General features: G+C 43.0%; 1 protein-coding gene across 15 annotated transcripts in view; it reads left to right on the forward strand.

Annotated features, from left to right (window-relative positions):
* Positions 1 to 22: 22 nt before the first annotated feature.
* Positions 23 to 21,788, forward strand: part of BCAS3 (BCAS3 microtubule associated cell migration factor) — a 284,160-nt gene continuing 262,394 nt past the window's right edge. For 10 of the 15 annotated variants that reach the window (XR_010467329.1, XR_010467330.1, XM_065036746.1 and 7 more), the window contains exons 1-7: positions 35 to 163; positions 1,524 to 1,611; positions 4,416 to 4,470; positions 4,678 to 4,753; positions 5,510 to 5,616; positions 12,682 to 12,763; positions 18,144 to 18,216. Coding sequence is in view for 13 of the 15 variants with exons in the window: in XM_065036746.1 (XP_064892818.1) it covers positions 1,541 to 1,611; positions 4,416 to 4,470; positions 4,678 to 4,753; positions 5,510 to 5,616; positions 12,682 to 12,763; positions 18,144 to 18,216 (464 nt within the window). In the remaining 2 variants the exon portion in view is untranslated. Of the gene's footprint in view, positions 164 to 951; positions 1,271 to 1,523; positions 1,612 to 4,415; positions 4,471 to 4,677; positions 4,754 to 5,509; positions 5,617 to 12,681; positions 12,764 to 18,143; positions 18,217 to 21,788 lie in introns of those variants that run through there. The other 5 variants (XM_065036755.1, XM_065036754.1, XM_065036752.1 and 2 more) reach the window with 4 other exon arrangements.

The raw sequence follows: 21,788 nt of genomic DNA on the forward strand, positions 1-21,788 counted from the left end.
CACTCGTCCCGCCCACCGCTGGGAAGCGGGGCACAGATTGGCCGGCGGCGGGGAGCAACCCGCCTTCGGAGCAGTCTGATTGGCTGTCAGCGCGCGGTGCGCTGGGTGTTATTCCCCGTGAGGGTCCCAAACACTGTCAGTGAGGAGCCGGGCGAGGCGGCCGGTGAGGGAGTCAGGGCGGCTGTGGCGGGAACGGCACCGGGACCCGCGGGCTGGGACCAGGCCCGGAGCGGGGAGCGCTGGGCGAGGGCAGGGGCGGGCCCGGGCTGCGGGGAGCGCTGTGGCCGGCACTGAGGGCGAACGCAGGGATGTGAGGCCGGGGCGCTGAGGGAACCCCGGCAGCCGGGCCGGGCGGGCGCGGGCCGTGCGGAGAGCGGGGGCCGGCGGGTCCTGGCGCCTCCTGGGGTGTCCGCGGCCTGACTGACTCACCGGGGGAGCGGCCGGGCGGGTCGGTGTATGTTGCTCCGGAGTTACTCAAGCTCAGGAGGCTGCGGGTGCCCGGCGCTGCCCGGCCGGCCCCGCGGGGATCCGGACAGGGCCCGGTGCCGCAGCCCCGCAGGTGCCCGGGGCAGGTGGCGGCTTCTCAGGGCTCGGGGAACGAGCACCGGCCGGCGCAGGTGTCCCGCCGGCCTAACACATAATGTGAAGGGATATTTTATCCTTTACGTGTTGCTTTTTTTTTTTAAGGTTGCTGGGCGTGTTTGTCAAACTTCAGTTGCATTGCTGAAGGTTTTGTTATCAGTTTCTGTGAGGCTCGGTGCTTATCTGTGTCTCAAAAGCTCTTATAAAGGCTCCCCAGACATGAGAATGATGCTGATAATCATCACGGTGTTGGGGAGTTGGCTTTTTCTCTCCTTTTCTGCCCCAGTTCTTGGTTTGGCGGACAATGGAGCGGCCGAACGGGGGGCTGAGGGGGTGGTGGGACCCGGGATGCTCCTCAAGTGGTTTCTTTGCCCTTTGGAATGTTACTCTGAATTTTCCTGTGGAGATCAAAAGTGTGGAGAAAAACTCAAAGACAATGCGAAAAGCAAGCATAGAAAAAGCAGAGCGTGTTCTGTCACGCTTTTTGGGTTAGCTTCATTGTAACCCATTAGTTTTTCAAGAGCGCAATACCCTGCAATTGTGATTGTGCATTATCTTTATGTAATATTTTTTAAAGACAACAGCTCATTAGTAAATAGTGGCCTTATCTAACAGTGATGTTAACTGTGCACCTGTACCACTACCATTGATGTACAGTTTGAGGAAAATGTTCCCATTTATCAACAAGGTTTGTGCTTTCTCTTTGCTTTCACATACACTGCAGGGGCTGTAGTGATTGAGATACTGAAAAAAGGAGTTGAATTTTGGTCTTTTGGGGTTTTTTTTGAATGTGCTCTAAAGGGGCATAGAGCCTTACAGATTTGTACAAGTTAAGCATCTTTCTTCAAGAGGTTTCTGTCATCCTGAAGGATATGTCAAGGACTAGTGTAATAAATAATCCTGATACAAATTATTATTTAAAAGAAGTGTCTTTCTTACAGGTATCTGCACGGAAGCAATGGCGACAGAATCTCCTCGCCGCCCTAGTCGATGTACCGGAGGGGTGGTGGTTCGCCCCCAAGCTGTCACGTAAGCACGTTTTAGAAGAATAGCCCTTGTTGGCTGTGCTTGTTATTTTCTTGGAGAAGAACCTAGCTTGAATTTTCTTCACCACCTGCGAGGGCTTGTGTTGACACTACAGTTTTGTTGCACTAAGTATCTTCCAATAAAACCAAGTAAACAGATGTTGCATTCCCGTCTCCTAGGACCGTGCAAGTCAAACTGCTTCCCTAAATGGGGGATTTTTTGCTTATACACCAAAACCTTCCAAGCTGTAAATTTTAAAGATGCATTGCAATGTCCTGTTGTTTGTCTGCGCAATCTTGTTGCGGTACAAACGCTGCACCAGCTGCAGATTGATGATTGCAAACTTCTTCTTTAGCTAGAAGGAAGTTCTGTTTAATAATACCTTGTCACAGGGGTGGATGTGTTTAAACATGTCAGCCTGTCATTAGAGTCTTTCAGTAAATACAATTCTGGGGTTTAACTTTTCTTGACTTCAGAGAAGAAAACCAAGAACAAAGGAAGAATTTCCCTCTCCCCACTCACAGCACATAAGAGACTGTTTCTGTGCTTGGGCATCCTTATTTTCATTGCATTCACGTGAAAATACTTTAGTGGTAAAACAGCTTAGTAATGCAGTCTACAAGGCTTATGATCTTGTGTCTGTTAAAGGATTTTTGTAGCAGTTTTTTTTCCTGGGCATGTTTATACTGCTGAACTGTTGCTGCAAAGTGACACTGGAGCAAAGTGTTCCCTTGTACTATCAGTTTTAGGGGCTATTAGTTTGTCGCTGGAGATAGCTGTGTATTGCGACAGCAAGATTCACTTTGTTTTTACTAGGGAGCACAAGGAACAGGTCATTGTGACACAAAAAGTTGTGTTAGAGGTTTGTCTTGCAGGCATGTGGTAGAATAACCATTCTTTTATACACTGCAGAATTCCTAATCAAATGCATTTCTGATTGTAATGACTTTTTCTTCAAAATATGCTTTAAAAATGTAATAGTAGAAACGCTTATGTGAAGCTCCTTGATTCCTACTGAAGGACGTTTTTCTTTTTGGGTGGGTTTTGTTGTTTATGAGCATTTTAAAGGTCTCTTCTTGGAATATTTTTCAACCTCAGGAGAGATTTAGGGTTGGTATGCTGAATAAAGCATTTCCCAAACACCAGCTTTGAGATGTACTTGAGGGGGAAGAGAAAAGTCCTAGTTGATGAGCTGAGGAATGAAGGCAGGATGACTCTGGCTGGTAGGCATTCACGTGAGAACTTCAAACACCGTCTTTAATACCGCACCTGCAGCCGAGTGTTACTGCTGGGTAATGAAGGGCTTTGAAGGGACACACAGACAGTTTTGGTGACCTACATAAATCAAAGTGAATCAGCACTGGAAACCACAGCTCGCTTATAAGGCCTCAGCTTAAAGCAGTAAGACAAACGGTGATGCCGTAATCCTTGCATCGCTGAGCAAAATCTGGTTTTGTTGTGAGTTTGAATGAGCTTTCTAAAATTTGAAACTTTGCTTTAGATTTGTTGTTTTCAGAGAGGAGTCAAGCGTTTACCTGACCCAGGTGTCGCAGTATTGACTCACAGTATCTTCTGCATTGCTAGGCAGAGTATTTAGCAACACGACTGGTGAAGGGACTTGAACATAAGACCTATGAGGAGAGGCTGAGGGAGCTGGGGTTGTTTAGTCTGGAGAAGAGGAAGCTTAGAGGTGACCTTATCACTCTCTATAACTACCTGAAGGGCAGTTCTAGCCAGGTGGGGATTGGGCTCTTCTCCCAGGCAGTCAGCAATAGGACAAGGGGGCATGGGCTTCAACTCTACCAGGGGAAATTTAGGCTGGATATTAGAAAGAAATTCTTTACAGAGAGAGTGATCAGGCATTGGAATGGCTGCCCAGGGAGGTGCTGGACTCGCCGTCCCTGGAGGTTTTGAAACTGAGATTGGACATGGCACTTAGTGCCATGATCTAGTAAACGGACTAGAGTTGGACCAAGGGTTGGACTCGATGATCTCTGAGGTCTTTTCCAACCCAGTCGATTCTGTGATTCTGTGATTTAATTCTTAATGCTTAAACACTCCAAGTTCTATTGAAAGAATCTCGCACAACACGGTTTAAGAAAGCATGAAGAAAACATGTGGACCTTTGGACATCAAGAGTCTAGATTTCCTCGTGTGTGATTTTGGTTTGTTGCTGTTGGCAATCTTGAGTTAAAACAGGAAAAATTACTACCAATATAAAAAGTAATGAAGATTGTTCCTGTTGCCAGCGTGTTTCAGTATTACTAATTACAGAAAAAAATCAACCTTTCTGTGTAGTTTCAACACCGTCTGTCTGATATAGTCAACCCACATCGTAGGTTGCTCAGGAGTTACACAGGAGACTCCCTGCTCATGCAGGGCTGAGCTAATAAAAGCGTTGGTTTAAATCTACCAGAACAAACGTATCTTGCACTATATACAGTTCTAAATCAGTGCTCCTAAGGAACTTCCAGGAAGGAATGAGCTTCCCAAGCTATAGAACGTTATCTGGGAATACCTCTCGTTACTGTTCTGAGCTGGGGTTTTGTTCCAGCTCCTGCACATGGAGCAGCTGAGGTTTGACCGTTTCCTTACCCCGCAGTGAGAGCTCACGTCCTTGTCTTCATGTTGTAACAGCCGAATCGAGGAGAAAAAACCCCTGAAGAATATTTCCAAATGCCTGTTGTACTTCAGTCGGCCACTCTGATGTGGAGAATGGGGTTTCTTTCTTTATGGTTAAATTCTATGCTTTTCCCCTAAGCTGTTATTTCATAAACAGAAGTTAAAATTCTCCTTCTGTTTTCCAGGGAACAGTCGTATATGGAAAGCGTCGTCACGTTTCTTCAGGATGTTGTGCCACAGGTATGTGTAGATCTTTAAAACTGTTTTTCTGCTGTACAAAGCAGTTGAAGTGTGCGTCAGGTGTACCAAAATATTGAAAAAGAAAAGCCATATTTTTGGTTTTCGATTGTGAATCTTGAGACGTTGCTTTGAGAAGTGGTGTACAATGGCTAAAGGTAAAGCTTGCATTAAACTTTCCTATTTCAACCCTTTCTGCTTTTTATCCAGGCCTACAGTGGTACCCCACCAGCAGAAGAAAAGGAGAAGATCATTTGGGTCAGATTTGAAAATGCAGATCTAAATGGTATGGCTTCATTTGCTCTCACTTATTTTTGATTTTCTGGGCCTATGTACAATAATTTCAGCTTTATCAATGCACATTAGGTCCAAATTAGAGCTTTCATTTCCCTGTTCTAGACAGACTAAATTCTAAGTGAATAACTGCACTTTTTCTGCAGTTTTTGACCACCCCCCTTCTAATCCACCCCAGGATGCCATTGGTTCTCTTGGCCACAAGGGCCCAGTGCTGGCTCATGCTCATCCTGCTGTCCCCAGGACCCCCAGGTCCCTTTCCCCTACGCTGCTCTCTAATAGGTCATTCCCCAACTGATACTGGAACCTGGGGTTGTTCCTGCCCAGATGCAAGATTCTTGTCCTTGTTCTATTTCCCTGTCTAGAGCTCCATGGTGGAGGCTCATTCTGGCCTTAGATGAACTAAAAGCAACCATAGCCAGAGCTGTGATGGGAAATTTTCAGCCTCTCTGAGAGGTTAATAGGGAAGATTGTATGTTTTCCGGCTGTTGAAATGGCACAGAGGCTGGCAGGTCATAAATTCACAGCCATTAGAACTAGAAAAGACCCATCAGCCTCTCCAGGGCATTATGTCCAGCTTTAGGCCACTTAAGGTGTGTTTGCTTGTGCCTTTTTTTCCGTCATATATTTATTTTTTAAAAATCTCAGGCATTCCCTCTGGGTTCTCTTGTACATCTAGTATAACTGACACCAGCCATAACTGCTCCTAACCTGTTAATAATGGCTTTGATATTTAAACCCAATTTAGATACGTCAAGGAACATGGAGTTTCATGAAATACACAGCACTGGGAACGAACCCCCGTTACTGCTGATGATCGGCTACAGCGATGGAATGCAAGTCTGGAGCATACCTGTAAGTACAGAGAGCGCTTCTGTGCCAGAGGCTTTTTTCTTTGTTATGTTCCGTTATTACTTTAATATTGTATTTTTTGCTGTTGAAGTGGAAGGAGACAACATTTACCATCAATGTCATATGGTTTGTATGTAATATGCTTATTTTAAGATTAATACTGAGCATAGATCAAACACTTGAATTCATGTACCTTCAGATTTGAAGGCTCTTTACAAATTATTTCTGTTAAGTTCGTTTTTGGATTTGAGTTGGGAGTGGTGTTTGACATTAAGGAATAGTTTGTATCCAAAGGAAAGGAATCTTAGCCTACAGAAAGGAATAAGGGTTGGAAAATAGGAAAAGAATTTGTTTGTATCAAGAATGCAAGTATGCCAGTATTAATAGCATTTTACAATCACGTGTTTGTCATGTACATGATTTGCAATTTTAATTTTACTCAAGTCTATGTGTGCATATGGGTTTGATTTCACGCTGTCATACACACACCCTGCAGTTTGTGTTTTGGAGTGGTTTATGAGCACATGGTCTTAATTTGGGGAATTTCCCCCAAATTTCTTGAAACTACAGAATAAGGTTTAATACAGAAGGTCATAAAATTCTTAACTTAAAAAAAAAAAAATGCTCATAACATCTTGTCCTTCAAAATAATGTAGAGAGGATCAAGTTCTTCCCATTGGTAAAATACATTGGTTTTTTACAAATATGTATATATTTTTTTATGACTTTTTGGTTAGCTATGTGGGACATGTTTATATACCAGTAACTTGGTATAACATAAAATAATGTCAATTTGTACCCCAGAAGTGAAGTTAAATTGCGTTGCAGTGCGGTGTGGGAGAGCTGGCTGTTCCCCTCGTGGTTGTTTCTTGTTAGGTGGAGATGGAGGAGGAAAAAAACTGCTGAGCTTTTGCATTTGAAGGAGAGTTTAACAGAAATGGAGTAAGACCCAGCGTACTTCACTAAATTTCATTGGTTAGTAACTTTTTACTAACATTTAGGAACTTTAAATAAAATGTAGGTACATTCGAACCAAAATAAAGGAAATTTTGCCTGCTTGTATGCCATGAGAAACTGTCTAATTCTGATTTTCATGGCTTTATTTTTAGTGCAGCCAAACCTATCTTTGGATTGTGGTGGTGGTTTTTAAACTGCCTTACACTGGAACAACTTTGAATACTAAGAACGCAATCATAGTGTATGATTAGTTTTGTACACTGTCGTGAAGCCTGATCAGTTTGGTATTTGTGTATGAATCAGATTATTAAAATGGTTTGGAACGGCTTTGTTCTTCAGAATGTATTACAGAGAACAAACATTAGGTGTCACTAAGATCCTGAGCTAAGAGAGGAGACACAACTGCAGCACCAGGAGTTGTAGTGCAGGTTGATCAGTTAGTTAAGACCCTGTGAGTAGTCACAGAGACCCGAGTTAAAGAATTCTGATAAACCAGCTTTCTTTATCCTGCTGGAGTGTCCTTATCCAAACGAATGCCTGTGTTCTGTATGGCAGTGCGGTGTGTTGGGCCTTGTCCTGGCCACTGGGTGGGAGCAGGTTTGTGTTTAGCACAGGTTGTTTTACTTTCCTCCGTGTGTAACGTGCCCGTGCGCTGTGGCAAGGTGAGAATTCTTTGTCCCTTGTGAGTGAGTTTTTGTGTCTGGCTGACAGAAGGTCTCTGTCGGAGCGATCCGTATCGGTGCCCGTGGGAAACTCCCGCTCGGGTGGGATCTTATGTGTAGAAGGAAAGCAAGAACGGAAGAGTCGTCTCAGTTCTTTGGGATGTGAAGAGATGCCCTGGGTGTCACCTGCTCTGCATTAACTCCTGCCCCACGGCACACTGCACTAAACATGAAATAATTGGATGGAGCTTCCTAATAAACGACAAGTGTGCTCACTGGTATTGTCAGGCAGGTAGTACAAGGGAGTTTATCTGTGTTTCCTAGAGGAAAAGAGGGGTTTTCCTTGGGTTTGTGGCTGTTTCATATTCTTTTTCTTTCCCCTCTTCTCGCATCTGAATAAGCTGCAAGTTGGGCCATGAAGTGCCTGATGTTACTTATTTTTCAACATGTCCTTTGCTATTATATGAACCTTTCTTGTTGATCTTGCAGAGTATTTAGCTGTAATTAAAGCAACATCATTCCAGTTATTGGGGAAAAAAAACGATTTTCGTAGTTTAAAACCTTTCCATCTGACAAAGCAACAACGTGACATTTATGTGTGAACCCACTCAGTAAGGCCATTATCTGCAGCATTGTGCTTTTTTTTTTGGGTTTTTTTTATTCATACGATTGAACCTCAGTTCAGCACTTAATAAAGTAACGTGTTGCAGGCAGCCGGGTTTGCGTCTGAGTGATTATGAAGTGTTTATGACAGGTCCTGAGCTGACACCCTCCGTAATGGTGTTTCGCTGCCTCCCGAACACCTTTGCGGCCGCCTCCAGGAGCGCGTCCCTCTGCACTCTGAGTGCTTGCCCATTAACATCTCCTTGGAGGAACATCTTTGACTACACAAGTGTGACTTGCAAATGGGAGATAGCATTAGTGCTGAGAGGCTGTTTGGACTGCGGGGCGCTGGAGTCACGGCCGGGGTTTGGAAAATCTGTGTCGCCTAAGGAGCGGAAGGTGTCCGTCCAAACGGCTTTGCTTTTGATCTTTGTTTGGAAATGGGGGTGGGAAGGTTAAAAGTGGTCTTAAAATATGGCTCTCTAAGTGGAGAGAAATCTGGGAATATACAAAAGTATGACAAGGAATTCCTATTTGATAATTGTGCAGCATAGCTTTTTATTTGGAATTTGGGTTTTTTTTGTGTTTTATTTGGAATTTGTTTTTTTTTTTTTACCCATTGCTCCCGGTTTCGTGTTTCAAATACAATTGGAACTGATTTCTGCCTAATGTGGTTTCCAAGTATCTGTTGTAGATGTTCCTGTTCAAGGAAATGTATGTTGGCTGGCTTTGTGGCAGATAATTTTTAATCATTGGATGCTGGAAGCTTCAGAAGTAGAAAAATCATCTTAATTTAATGGTTCTTACTACAATTAATAAAGGATGATCAAGCTCGAGCTGAATAAATTAGTAACTACTAAAGAGAACTTTTAATGACAAATGCAGATGTATATTTAGTGAAAAATACTTAAAGGCCGTGGTATAAGGACACTGGCACAGATTGCAGGGAGGTGTCAGCCGTGCGGTGGTGACTGTGCCGTGGGGAATCTGCAATGCACAGGGCTCATTGAACACCGATGGCATCGCACACTGCCAGGCCCTAAATCTCTTTAGATGCTGCTGTCAATAATACTATGGTTTTTTTAAAAGTAGTTAAAACTGCAGTTGTACAGCAGATGGTGTGTGTATGTGAACCTATAGCTGGATGTATATGGTGAGTTCTGTTCCCTCCACTGGCCATCGGAAGCCCCGTCTGCCGGGTTTCCACGTCTCCTTGCTCCCCCGTCGCTCTCTCCCCGTTTGCAGCTGGAAAAGGCGCAGACACGTGGGCCGAGCTGCGGTCCCTGCTCTGCCCAGACCTGCTGCGGGGGCTGCTCTTAAGGCTTGAGTGGCCCCTCAGGAAAATGACCCGACCCAGTAACCCTGGAAAATGGCCGAGGACTTTACAATAAACACTTATGCAAATAACTTTCTGAGGCTTTGGATCTTTTCACTGAAGATGCTGGCAGTGTGCAAAACGTTTCCTGGTTTTGCCCTCATTAAGTGACTGCACAACTGTTGGAAGTTGGTTTTCGTTTGGTTGGTTTTTAATTTGTATCCTACCTTACAGCAGTGGAAAAAAAAGCGTGTGCAACAAAACCAAAAACCGTTCCTAGGCTTTCGTTGTTTTGTAAATTCAGTTAATGTTGTCAGAATTTTACCTGCTAGGTGCAGTTTCATACTGAATTCAGTCACTAGAGGAGATGTCTGTGACGTTCTTTGAGCATCTAAAATCTTTAGAGGAGTATAGAGATTTGTTTTGATGGAAAAGCAGACTGGTTGACTTTCTACACCCAAATGACACTGTGTCCTTTTACTTACACTCCTTTCCTCACTCAGTAGCAAGATGACTGGCAATAACCTTCAACCCCGCGTAGTTGTATCAGTGTTCTATGGTGGTATCTGTCGGTTGCTTTTTGTCATATTATAACATATTATGAGCTATATCATATTTAAAATAAATCAGAATATTTAAAAGACCCACCTGGTTTCTTCCCTGTGCTCTCTGATAGTTTTTTTTAATAAACAAGCAGTTTTGCTTTTGAAGAGTTGCACAGTAGTTTAAGCACTGAGTTTTGAACTTTGTTTCAGTTTGGTGTATGTTTGACTTTTTTTTCTTTTCACCATGTGAAAACCATTTTCTATGGTCGGAAACTATTAGTTATCCCCAGTGTGAACAAAACTTCCTTTGTTCTGTCCTTCTTAATGGCTGCAAACTGGTGTGCTCCAAACAATAAAACTCTGTCATCAAAAATTAACCAGTGCTCCAGATTCCTGGTCTGTCGTGTTTTAAGCAGTAGCTCAAGACGTCTGAGTGGACAAGCGAGTTCTTCCTTGTTCAATCTGTCATTGATGAGAGCGATGAAGACTTGGTCGGGCCGGGTTCTGCGTCGTCTTTGCTCGCAGCTTCCATGTAGGTCTGGGCTTTGTGGTTTGATACCGGGCGCTGGGAAACGCTGAAATGTTCTATCAGACCAGCTTGGAGCCGTCATTTTGGATTCACTCTTCTGCAGAACGAGTACCTGAAGCTGCTTTTATAGCTTAATATTCAATTCTTGAAACCTGTTTGGAAATAGCCTTGGCTTTTGGAATGGGAAAGAAAAACTTTGAAGAGCTTTGAGAGCTGCCGCAGGGACTCGCTACTTGGCTGGATCCAATCCAGCATGGCAGCCGCAGCCGCGTTCCTTCACAGGTGCTTTCTGAAGAATTTAGAGCTCTGTTTTCAGTTGGTGAAGTCTGTTTATGTTTTGTCTATGCTTCTGAGACTGTGCAGCTCAAGGGGCTGGTAATGGGATGCGGAGCCTTTTGCCCGGTCCCTGCCAGCCCCACATCTCACCCGCGATGGAGTCGGGCGCCGTCCAGCGCTGGGGCTGCGCTTCAGCCTTGGTCCTTCTCCCGCTTCGCTTCCTGGTGGAATAAATGTCCCTTTCCCAGGGAAACGTGGCTGTGTCAGGAGTGCAATAGGGCCGGGACTGCCGGGAAGATCAGACTACATGACCTCTCTGCCCTGAACACGGTGCTTTTGGCCAAAACTGATACACGCGCCCTCAGCAATGGTAATAGAGTTTTATATTTTACATAGATAAATGAAGAGCGTTATCATCAACGGCAGTTAATTCAGAATTTTAGAAGACTGCAAGTAACAGAAGCTTCTGGTGACGGTGTTTAAGAAAAGTTAATTATATATCAGGGAAGAACTTCAACTCTCAAGTCCTGATGCATTTTTGAATGCCAGCAAACCAGAGGAATGAGCAAGCTCTGAAATTATTCATGGCATACAACAAACTCCAATGCCCTCTGTTTTCCTACTTCCATGGAACAGTTAAGGACATAGAACTTAAAAATCCCTTAAGAAAACAGTTATTTTATGGAGCTATGATAGGTCGAGTATTGCTGTTTTAATCTCATCCATATTTTCGTGTCATGTCCAGGTTGTGTTTGTAAGATGTTGTTGAAGTAGGTTGGAGTTAGTGCTGATGTGCTGGCGTCGTTCAAAAGCAGGAGGAGGTGACTGAGTTGGGTTGGATTATTCGATGTGAATCACTTCTTCCATACTTTTGTTATACCAGTTCCTTTCCCTCTTGTTTTCATTCAGAGCCATTGCTGTGCTTACACATGTGAAACAGCATTTTCCTGATTTGGGGGAAAAAATCTTTAATTGCCAATAATAACAGTTCGAAAGCCTTATATTTTTCTTCTTCTTGATTTCCTCCTTTCCCTTTTCATAGGGCTGCTGTGTTCCAAAGGAGAGAAAACATGTTGCTGTCTTCATCTTTTTTTTTCATCTTTTTACTCCTCTCTTTAATTTTTCTCGTTTTCTGCCTGGCTGCACTCTGCTTTCCTCTAATTTGCCTTTTCTGGATGCAGTTGGTATCTATATGCTTTTTTTTTTTTCCTCCGCACTGTCTTCCAAACTCATGATCTGTCAAGAACAATCAGCAAACCTTCACTGAGTTGATTTCGGATCATCATTCTCCTGTCCTGTGTAGAATCTGGTGAGCACGCTCCTCAGAGCAGGGGCCTGGTGGCCTATAATAGATGCCCACAATAGTATCACCCTTGCCAGCCTGCCCTTTAACTTTCACCCATAGACTCTCAACTCGCTCCTCATCTGTGCCTGTGTAGTGTGAACGTTATTCTGGGTGTAATATGGAAAAGCGGTGGTCCTCTACATTCTCTGTTTGCTTACTGATAGGCTACTTTTGTAATAAATAGTCTTTTCAAAATAATCTTTTGAAAGACTTGTGCTTCACTGGGGTAGGTTTGATTCTGCCAACATTATCTAATGCATCGCTAATAAATTGAGGCTCAGGGTTAAGATTGGAAGTAAGCAAAGAGTCTCAAGTACTGTACTTATGACTTCTTGGTCAACCAGTAGTAGTTTTTTCCTTCTGCACTTCAGATCCCACATCAGAAAGTTAACACGAACAACTATAAAGTGACATTTCAGAAAAAGGGACTGGGATTTATAGCTCATTGATTCACAAGAACCTTGTTCCAAATTGCGTTCACGTCTGATACCATAACCTGCTTGTTTGGCAAAACTTTATGCCGACATGGTGCCTGTGGGCTTAGTCTCATTGCATCTGTTTTCAGTTGTTGGTTCTTTGGAAATGAGCTTCATAATGCAGATAGTGCAAGTATCTTGTGTATCACACGTTTCTTTGCTGTAATTTGTGTTGTTCAAGACTTCTGTGATATAGAGAAATCTAGAGAATTTGCAGATGGTTGGTTAGAATGGCAAGGTCTTACCGGCTTGTTTTCTTACCTACCTTTTGTACGATGTCTTTCTACCTACTAAATACATATATTTTTATAAGCATGTATATGTTTTACATGGTATGTTCACAATCCGTGTGCTTTGCAGATCAGTGGTGAAGCTCAGGAACTCTTTTCTGTCCGCCATGGTCCAGTTCGAGCTGCACGGATTTTACCAGCTCCACAAATCAGTAAGTATATATATATTATATATTTTATAATTAAGCATATGCTTTTTTCTGATGGTAAAATGCTTTTTTAATCTAGTAAGCTAGACTGCTTATGAACTCCTTCAAGCAGTTACACTCTGTCTCTAAGTTGCATGTATTTAGCATCTGACAATGGTAGTTGTTACATTAGAAAACTCTTCAAATTAGCTCATATTAAATTAAGTCAAACCTTTTAAAAACATGTTTTGGTCTCTTTTTGCATGGTCTGGTTTAAATAAATCTTTGATTAAAAGTACATGAATGTATCATTGACCAGTATCTGGAATCAGAATAAAGTAAAGCTGTAATAAGAGCCTTAGATAACTAACACATGAGCTTTAATGATTCTGAGCAAAATAAAAGGAATTTGTAAAGGAGAAGCTGATTACCATCAGTAAGCTCAAACACTATTTTACTGTAAAGCTGTAAAAAGGGAATTATTGAAAATAGGACTCTCTTAGTGGATGGATTTGGCACGTTCCTAGAAACAGATCTTAGTTTCTGATAAGAAGCTCATTCCCAGGTGTGAAAGGAAAGCTCATGGTTTTAACTTGGTGACTTCGCAGTAGCAGAACTTAATAGTTTGTCAGCTATTTTGTTAAAATACTCTCGTCCTTTGATGTCAGATCCTCTGCTGCATCACGTGCTTCCCAGCATAATAAAGCCTTGTTTCCAATGAGTTATTTCATACAGGCTTATTTCACGTGGGCTTGTTGCACAGGAGACCCCCTCAGGTCTGGTTTAGCGGGTTAGAAGCGGTGCTGGTGTCAGGAGCGCGGTGCGGTGTCTGGCGCTGCCAGCTCGGATCCGGTGAGCTTTGTTAGGCCGGGCTCTGTGCCACGGCCAGAGCGGCCAAACGGCTCCTGGAAGCGCTCTGACCTGGCAGCTGTGCCGCAGGCCGGGCCAGGGTTTTGTCTGAGCTCACAACCCAGGCAAGACCTGACCCGGCCCAGCGCTGCAGCGCTTTGATGTCTCCCTGTCCATGGCATGGTCAGCCTGGATAGCGCGGCCATAAAGAACTGAGTGATTTCTGTAAATAACACTGGAAAATGTAGACGTTAACTCTTCTCTGCTCCCCAGATCTCGACAATGCCCTCAGACACGTGATATGAATTTTGGGGTTGCCCTTTACAGGGACGGGAGTTGGACTCGATCAACTCAATCAGAGATACTGTTTTTAAAGCCACTATGAACCAAGGGGACATCGTGGATGAAGCGTTGGAAACTAGAATTATATTAACATGAACAGCTAAAATTAAATAGGACACAGAATAGTTATACATTTTAAAATCTTAAACTGGTAAAGGTTTAAAATTTGCAGCAGATTTCTCTCTTTACTCTGCTGCTTACGTCTGTGATGTTGGTAAAATAAAATGGGAACCTCAAAAGCTGACTCAGCTGTACGTGCAGGTATACTTAAAAGAACTGTAATATTGAGGTGGCTTTCTAAAGGGAGGCAGATGTGAGTTTTGTACAGATTCAACCACTTGGGTGGCTTAGTGGTTTGAAGTCCCTGAAGGCCAAAATAATTGCATAGGAGGTATTGCAGAGGAACGAGCTGCACAAGCCGTCGCAGCCGGTAGCTGCGTTTGGGCGGGTGGAAGTGGGTCATGCAGGTGTGCGTTGAAGTTTTGGTGTTTTGCGACTGTTCCGTGGGTTGTTATGGTATAATGAATGTTAATGTATGTGGCTTATAGAAATTACAGAACAGAATTCTCAAGCATAGCAAGTAAGCCTTTTATAAATGTCACAGGGAAGAATTCTGAAGCACAGCATTTTAAAAACTCATTTATTTGAAGCTCTGTGGACTGACCTCTGTGCCGTCGCTTCAGTTCCAGCCACATCACGTCCATACTTTAGACTATTAGACCTTAAACTTTCAGCATATTAGACTGATTTATCAAGAGTGGGCTGAAGAGACAGTAGATGTGGAATTCAGCTGGAGTCGGGGGGGTTCTGGAGTGATAACTGTTGGGGGGATGTAAGAAACGGGTGTGATGATGCAGGTACTGAAGGAGGACTTGGAAATTTGAAATACCAGGGTGATGCTGGGGGTTGAGACAGAGTAACGTGGTGCTCGTGGTCTAGAACACTAAATCCTAAGGGAGCGCCTGGAGTTCTGGGATGAGAACGGCAGTCGCAGCACCGTTGATCAGGAATGATATCGGGTGATGCACCTAGAGCTGATCTGTGCAGAAACGGAGAGTTTCACGCTACCCTGAAGCTGGGGGAAGAATTCACACCCTGGTTTTGGGACCAATTCGAGTCTCTTCACTTCTGTTTCAGGTAGCACGTAGGCTTTTTTGCATTGGTGTTCAGTAAGAAAGCAGACACAAATGGTAGCAATAATGAAACGTTAAGAGGGATTTATTCTCCACCCACCCAAAAGGAAGCAGCAAAACAGGCTGAAAACCATATGTAGTGACTGTGCGACGTGGGGCAGGACCATGCAGCACGATTTTCAAGTAACAGATAGAACTGAGAGGGGTTTAGCTGAATGGGAGCCGCACTGCGATATTAAATGGCTGTGATCAAACTTGAGCAGTGGAAATACAAACCAGAAAAACAGACTCCATCGTGCATATACGCTGTTGCTAAATAGGTCAGAATTTGGCGTTTATACAGTGTATTTTTCCCAGGTCTGAATAGTTTTTGGGTTCTTGTGGATATTCCTCACAAAGCTGCTGCCGCTGTTACTTTGATTGTTGGTGTGATTGAGAGGCCTCGGCAGGCCCGCAGTCACCTGTGTGCGGTTCCAGCAGGACGGGACGTAAGCGGCTTTGGGCTTATGTGTGGATAACCTTTTGACTTCATGAAGTTCTAGATGTTGATTTGGATGACATTTCATTTAGCCCCAGTTTTAAGTACACTAACTGGAGTTAGTGTGTGTTGGTTTTTTAAAGCATATATCATTTAGCTAAATTGAGTTGTAGATAAGGTGGTGCCTTGTCAGTGGGAAGGACAGTTTTCATTACTTTAATTGTGTGATTTGTCAGGATTTTCAGCTTTTTATAAATGCTGTAGTGTTATATGACAGAATTAAAAGGATTTAGAATAAAAGGAGTTTAAGAAGAAGACTTTGCAACAGGATTTCAATACTTTTTGTATTTGAGGGATTTAGCTGGCTGTTTTTCATTTCAATCATCCCGCTGCATTTGGTTAAACACTGTGTGCGGAGCAGGTGTGCGCACGTCAGTGTATCGCACATGCGAATAAACGCCATTTTACAAATAAAAATTAATCCATCATAACTTGGAAGATTAAATCCCACCGCGGAACTAGAAAGGGCTGCTGACTCCATTAAGCATTGCGGAGAACAACACATGTCGCTTTTTGCAATCTCGTGAATGGGACCGCTATTAACCTGATTTAATGCCCTGCAGAGTCCTCAAAATAATGGGTCTTTTCTGCAGTATTAATATTTACATTCTGAAAGTGCATATTTGAAGTATTTTTTATTTAAATGAGATGCTCAGCCATTACAGGCTGAAATCAGAAGTTTAAGCACCTATTGTAAAAATGTTATTGTAGCTATTAAAAACTGCTATTCCTTTGGATTTTGTGGAGTTGTCTCCCCGTTCTCCCCTCCACTTTTCTTCCCCTTGCTCCCCCTTCCTTGTCATTAAACTTAGAATCAGACCTTAAAGAGACATATGAATTAATGTCTAATATATCCCAGTAAAAAAGAAGGGGGGTGGCAAGTATAGTAAAATGCTTAAGGTAAAATCCTGGCTCCACTTAAATCAATGTCAGAGCTCCTGGTAGTCAGCGTTTCACCCTTAGTGCTGAGAGACCGGCTAAGTGAGCAGAAACAAATGGAGTTCATCTGTTACTTGTCCTGCAGAAAACAAATTGGTTGCCAGATTCTTAAGAAGACTATATGTTTCATTTATCAATTTACAGGTCAGTACATACAGTACAGGTATGACTCACAAAAGGAATAAAAGGAAAATACGTTTGGCTGTTTTAGGTTACTTGTAAAGCTATTGTTGACGGTGAAGTTATTGATGTGACCCATTTGACTTTATAAATACCCGAATGTGTAGGAGGGAAGGCTTATCCTCCTACAGAGGAGAGCACTGAGCATTTTTTGTTACAAATTAGTTACATGTACTCGAGTTATTAATAATTAACAGAGACTCTGATGTGAAAATGTATATTGTTAATTGTTGTGCCCTTCTGAATAATTGATGTAGTGCAGTACACCAGTATTTGTGAATTAGATTTTGAACAGACTGTATCACTGATATTCTTTATAGATCAAAGCGTTTGGTGTAGAATGGAGGAAAAGAAAATAAAACTGTGTTTTTCAGCAAGCACATGCATGCCTATAGATAGATAATTAAACAGCCAGAGGTTGAGGAAATTCAATAGTAGTGATGGCTGGTATTCCAGTTGGGTAGAAGTGTACCCTGGAATTCAGCGCTCATTGCTCACAAGTGGGAGAGAGGGGGTTTGACTCCATGTCGGTTTCATTTCTGTTCATGTAGCAATAAGGCAAAGCTTTCAATGTTTTTACAATCCTGTTTTAAGAAGCGTGGCGTAGTTAACAATTCGATGGGGCCGCAGTGAGGGTGTGAGCGCAGTTTGGGAAGCCAGAGTTGGTTTTGTTGCTGGATCCTGGGCAGGCCGGGCTGTCCCAGCACCGAACTGGAGCAGAGGATGGGCTGAGCTCTGCTGGGACTGCGCTGCCGTTACCCGGGGAAGTTAATCTCAAATGTAGATCAGAAATGTTGTTAAGAGTCATGTTTTCACTTGGAGTGAACAGCAGGCAGAGCTCGAGTCTCGCTGGAGGTTTGGTTCCTTTCTTATAGGCTTCAGTGGCTGCTGGAACTTCCCAGCGGCTGTTTTGGGTTGAACGTTGTGTTTTTGGGGCAGGGGCTCCGGGCAGACGCTGCCCAGCTCGCCAGCTGTTCCCTCTCCCCCATGCGCTCACCAGCACTCTCACATTCCACTTCAACCTCGGCAGAAAATGCTGGAAACCAGTGTGTGAAACCCCCGCGGAGCTGCTGACATCCTCATTACAAACAGCTTCTATAAAACAAAGAAAAGCGAGCAAGTGGTACTTGTTATTAAACAAGCCTTAACCCCAACTGAAACGCATAGAAAATAGCTCCAGAATCCTGGCTGGATTTTGCTGCTTGTTTTGTTGCTCGTTGCTGTCTCTGTCAAGAACAGTTCTTCGTGTGCACGCCTGCTATTTGTGTTTCTAGCACTGATCTTGTACAGCCTGTGAGTGTTGTATTATATATTCAATATCTTTCCGATGTATTGGGCCCCCACAAGGCGCACACCGGTGCTTTGAAAGGTGACACAAACAGCACATAGTGATTTGCTTTTCTTTTGCTTTCCCTCTTCTCAGGTGCTCAGAAATGTGATAATTTTTCTGAGAAGCGGCCTCTTCTTGGTGTGTGCAAAAGCATTGGATCTTCCGGGTAAGAACGATTTTTGTGAGTAAAGTCTAATATATAGATTGCAATAGCATCTAAAAAACCCCGGTAGGTAACGTCTGTAAAGCTGTGTTCCTTTTTTGCTCATGGGATAACACTGTCAAGTGCTTGTAAAGTGTTTTTCCAGTGTGTCAGCACCTGTTTGCCTACGACTTTTTAGAAGAAATAAAAAATAGAGACTTGATATGAAATAAAGAGGTATTTTGAGTTTAATCTGTTCTCAGTGTAATCACAATTCTATGATTAGCCTTTTCTGATATTAATCCTGCTCAGAATCACTGTTGAGAAGTGTCTTAAATATGCGTGTGTTAAAAAGTAATTAAAAGATGCCTTCAAGCAGCACTCATACTAAAAGAATGACAAGCACTGAGCAATTCCGTTGTTGCAGCCACTGTTTGTCAGCAGAATACTTGTTAAATCTACTTCTTTGAGTTAGAAACATAATTTAGCAGTCTCGTCGTGTGCTCTCTGGGCAGTGTTGGTGCATCACTCCTCTTAGAAAAGAGAGACTTAAAATGTTTTCTGTCTGTTTGATATGTTGATTCAGACGATGTGAGGGATTAGTATCTATACCTACAGGAAAATATTTGCTTCTCGAGGTTAATCCTCTACACAGTGATTCGAAGGCTAAACAGTTGGAGTAAATCTTCTTACAGTAGTAAAACTAATTCTGTGCCACACCTTTTTCTATTAAGAGTTTAATCCCTCTGGGCGTGGCGGAAGATCAAGTCTGTAAATTTCTCTATATGGATTATCACTGTGTTAAATTAGAATATTAACGCTACCTGTCTTAAATGTTTAAAACCCATAGAATCCAAGTTGTAAGAGTTAAAGATGCTAAACCATTCAAGTCATAGAATATAGTTTTAACCTAGAACCACCGCACTGTCATTTAATAGCATTTTATCTTTTAGGACCGTATCACTCGTAAAATGAGTGCGATGTCTAGCATGGTTTCACTATAGAATCCTTTCAAAACAATGGTCTCGGCCCCCAAAAAGGTGCAGTCTTGACACATAAATGGGAAACAGATTGCGGTTTTTGGCCGATACTACTGTGCTGGTTTAGATGTTGGTTCAGTCAGCTCCAGTCTTAGATTACACAATTTGCAAATTAAAGGAAAACCGAAAAGGAACATCTGCATCAGTTTTGTTCCTGTGGCGTTTTGTAGGGGCATACGGGCTTTGCTCGTGGTGAGAAGGGAAGTCTTTGTACACACACTAAATGAATAGGTGTTTTTTGGTACATATTGATGAGTTTTCTAGGCGATGAAACACCAAGATTAGTAATCTGTTAAGGGAACAGAGAATTCTGTTAATATCAGAGAATTCTGTTCATAATAAGAATTGAAGTGCTGTTATAAAAGATGAGAAAGTAAGAGTTTGAGGCCTTTAGACTTTCCAACCTTCCAGATGATGGACAGTAAAGGACTCAACCAGAAACCTGTGCAGCCAGCCCATAGCGTGCGTTACATTTCTAGCACATATTTTTAGAAAAACATGTCAATTGAACGACTTCGGGTGATAGAAAATTTCAGGTGACTTGAAGAACTGGATGGCGGTCCCTTGAGGGCACGAGAAGCAAGAGGTAATAGTCTTTTAATCATGGGAGGAGAAAGGAAACAAGGGCAAGTTACAGGAGCAGTAGCTGCAGCAAACAAATGGATAACTTTGGCCGGCCTTTTGTTTCTCCTGCTGATCAGTTTTCAGGGCAAATTGGTTTGCTGGATGCCAACTTTATTAACGCAGCTTACATTAAAACCTACGAACCTTAACACAAGTTTAACTCAGGAACGTGGTTATGGGAGTGTTAAGGTTTAGGTAGAATGTAGCTTTACATGAGTAAGAAGAGAAACAAATAAAGCGTTAGTATTTTCTCACATTAATATCTCAAAAATCACATGACCCTGCTCCGTATCTGGCAAAGTAACTAATCAATGCTAAAACCTAGTGTCCAGTTGTGTCTGTGCCTTTTAATGTTTAAAATTAGCTCGCTGTGAAGTGATTTGTCAGAGACAAACAGCAAAGCTTTCTGGAAGGATCACCCAGGAGGAGGAGATGAGCTGCGATGAATGAAGCTCTTGTTCGCGGGTCTCACACGGCCCAGGGTGACTGGATTTCCCGGGCTGTTTCCCTGGACCTGGGTCACGCAGCCGAGTGTGGAAAGGGTGGATCCGCTCCAGATAAAATACATCATGCTTCTTACGCATCACACGTAGGAACGGCTTGGGGAGGTGGTTATGGTTTTCGATTGTATTGGACGCCATGAAATCAGTTTAATGAAGTTCATCAAATAATTGTGGTCTTGATGCGTGGTCACGCAAAATTGGGATGTATATTTTTTTCCCCAACCGTATTTTTTGAAGGCTGTCAAGGATGTATAAGTTTTCAATTTTTAGAGAGCGAACTTAATTGGTTTTATTCTAAAAAGTACAGTAGAACCTTTGAAGGTGGGTAAAGCTCTGTAGTGTCTTATTTTTGAGGGACCGAGTCCCGAAGGCTCTTGTACTGTTGAAAATCCCTAAAGCATCATTCAGTGCCAAGTGTGCCGTTCCGTCAGCCGCCTCGCAGCAATTTCCTTCTGTTCTAGCACATGAAAAACCGTCATCTCTGGGTATTGTAGGAAGAATCGGTTTGGTCTTTAACAGGTTGTGTGGTAGCTTTTAAGATCCCGAGAGGCACAACGCCTGAATAAAGTAGTTTGAATTCCTTCTAGTGACGTTGGATTTGGTTATTATGTTGTGTGCTGAAGTTAGCAATGTTCTTCTCTTTAAAAAGAACACTTCAGATCTCTATTTTTTTTGCTTGTGACTTGTTACTGTAATTATATTAATGTACTTCAAGTATTTTTGTAGTGTTTACTGGTCATTCTGTGAATATTTTCACAGATGGGAATGGTAGGAGAGACAGTTGAATGGAACGAGGCCGTGTTTCCATTTGCGAGGGCAGGAAAGATCTGCTGCTCTTCTGATAGAGCAAACGCTTGTCTGCGCGAACTATCGTAAAAGATAACCTTTGAACTATAATAAACTGTTAATCTTGGATCAAAACTGGAAGGAAGAAAATGAGTATTTGGGGTCAAACCTTGACCAGTTGGTGAGAACTACGGGTAGTTTTGACCTTCTCGAGCTTTGATTTATGGAGCTGTAAAAAGAGAAACGTTTTTGGAGCGCTCGCTGGGACACGGGGAGGTTGGGGAGAGCGGATTGCAGAGCCGCAGTTTCGTTTTACGGCCGTTCCAACCCGTGGAACGACGCGGGGAGGAGACGGAGGGAAGGAAGGAGCCGTTTGCCGAACGCGCCGCCCGGTAAAACCAGCTGGCGCACAAACCTTCCGTGAGCAGCTCGGCAGAAGCGGCACCGCAGGGAACAGATAATGCACAGCGCCATTACGGCAAAGCCGCCGCTTCCAGGGCCACTTGAAGTTCCACTTTAAATTATTAAATACTGTAAACGCTATAAAGTTAATTAGAAGAGGAACAAACTCTACAAAGATAAATGTGTTTTCAATATGTTTCTCAGGGAGGGTACAGTAGAAAGCAGTGAATGAGGGGAAATT

The sequence above is a fragment of the Columba livia genome, chromosome 20 (assembly GCF_036013475.1).
Source record: "Columba livia isolate bColLiv1 breed racing homer chromosome 20, bColLiv1.pat.W.v2, whole genome shotgun sequence".
Taxonomy (NCBI): domain Eukaryota; kingdom Metazoa; phylum Chordata; class Aves; order Columbiformes; family Columbidae; genus Columba; species Columba livia.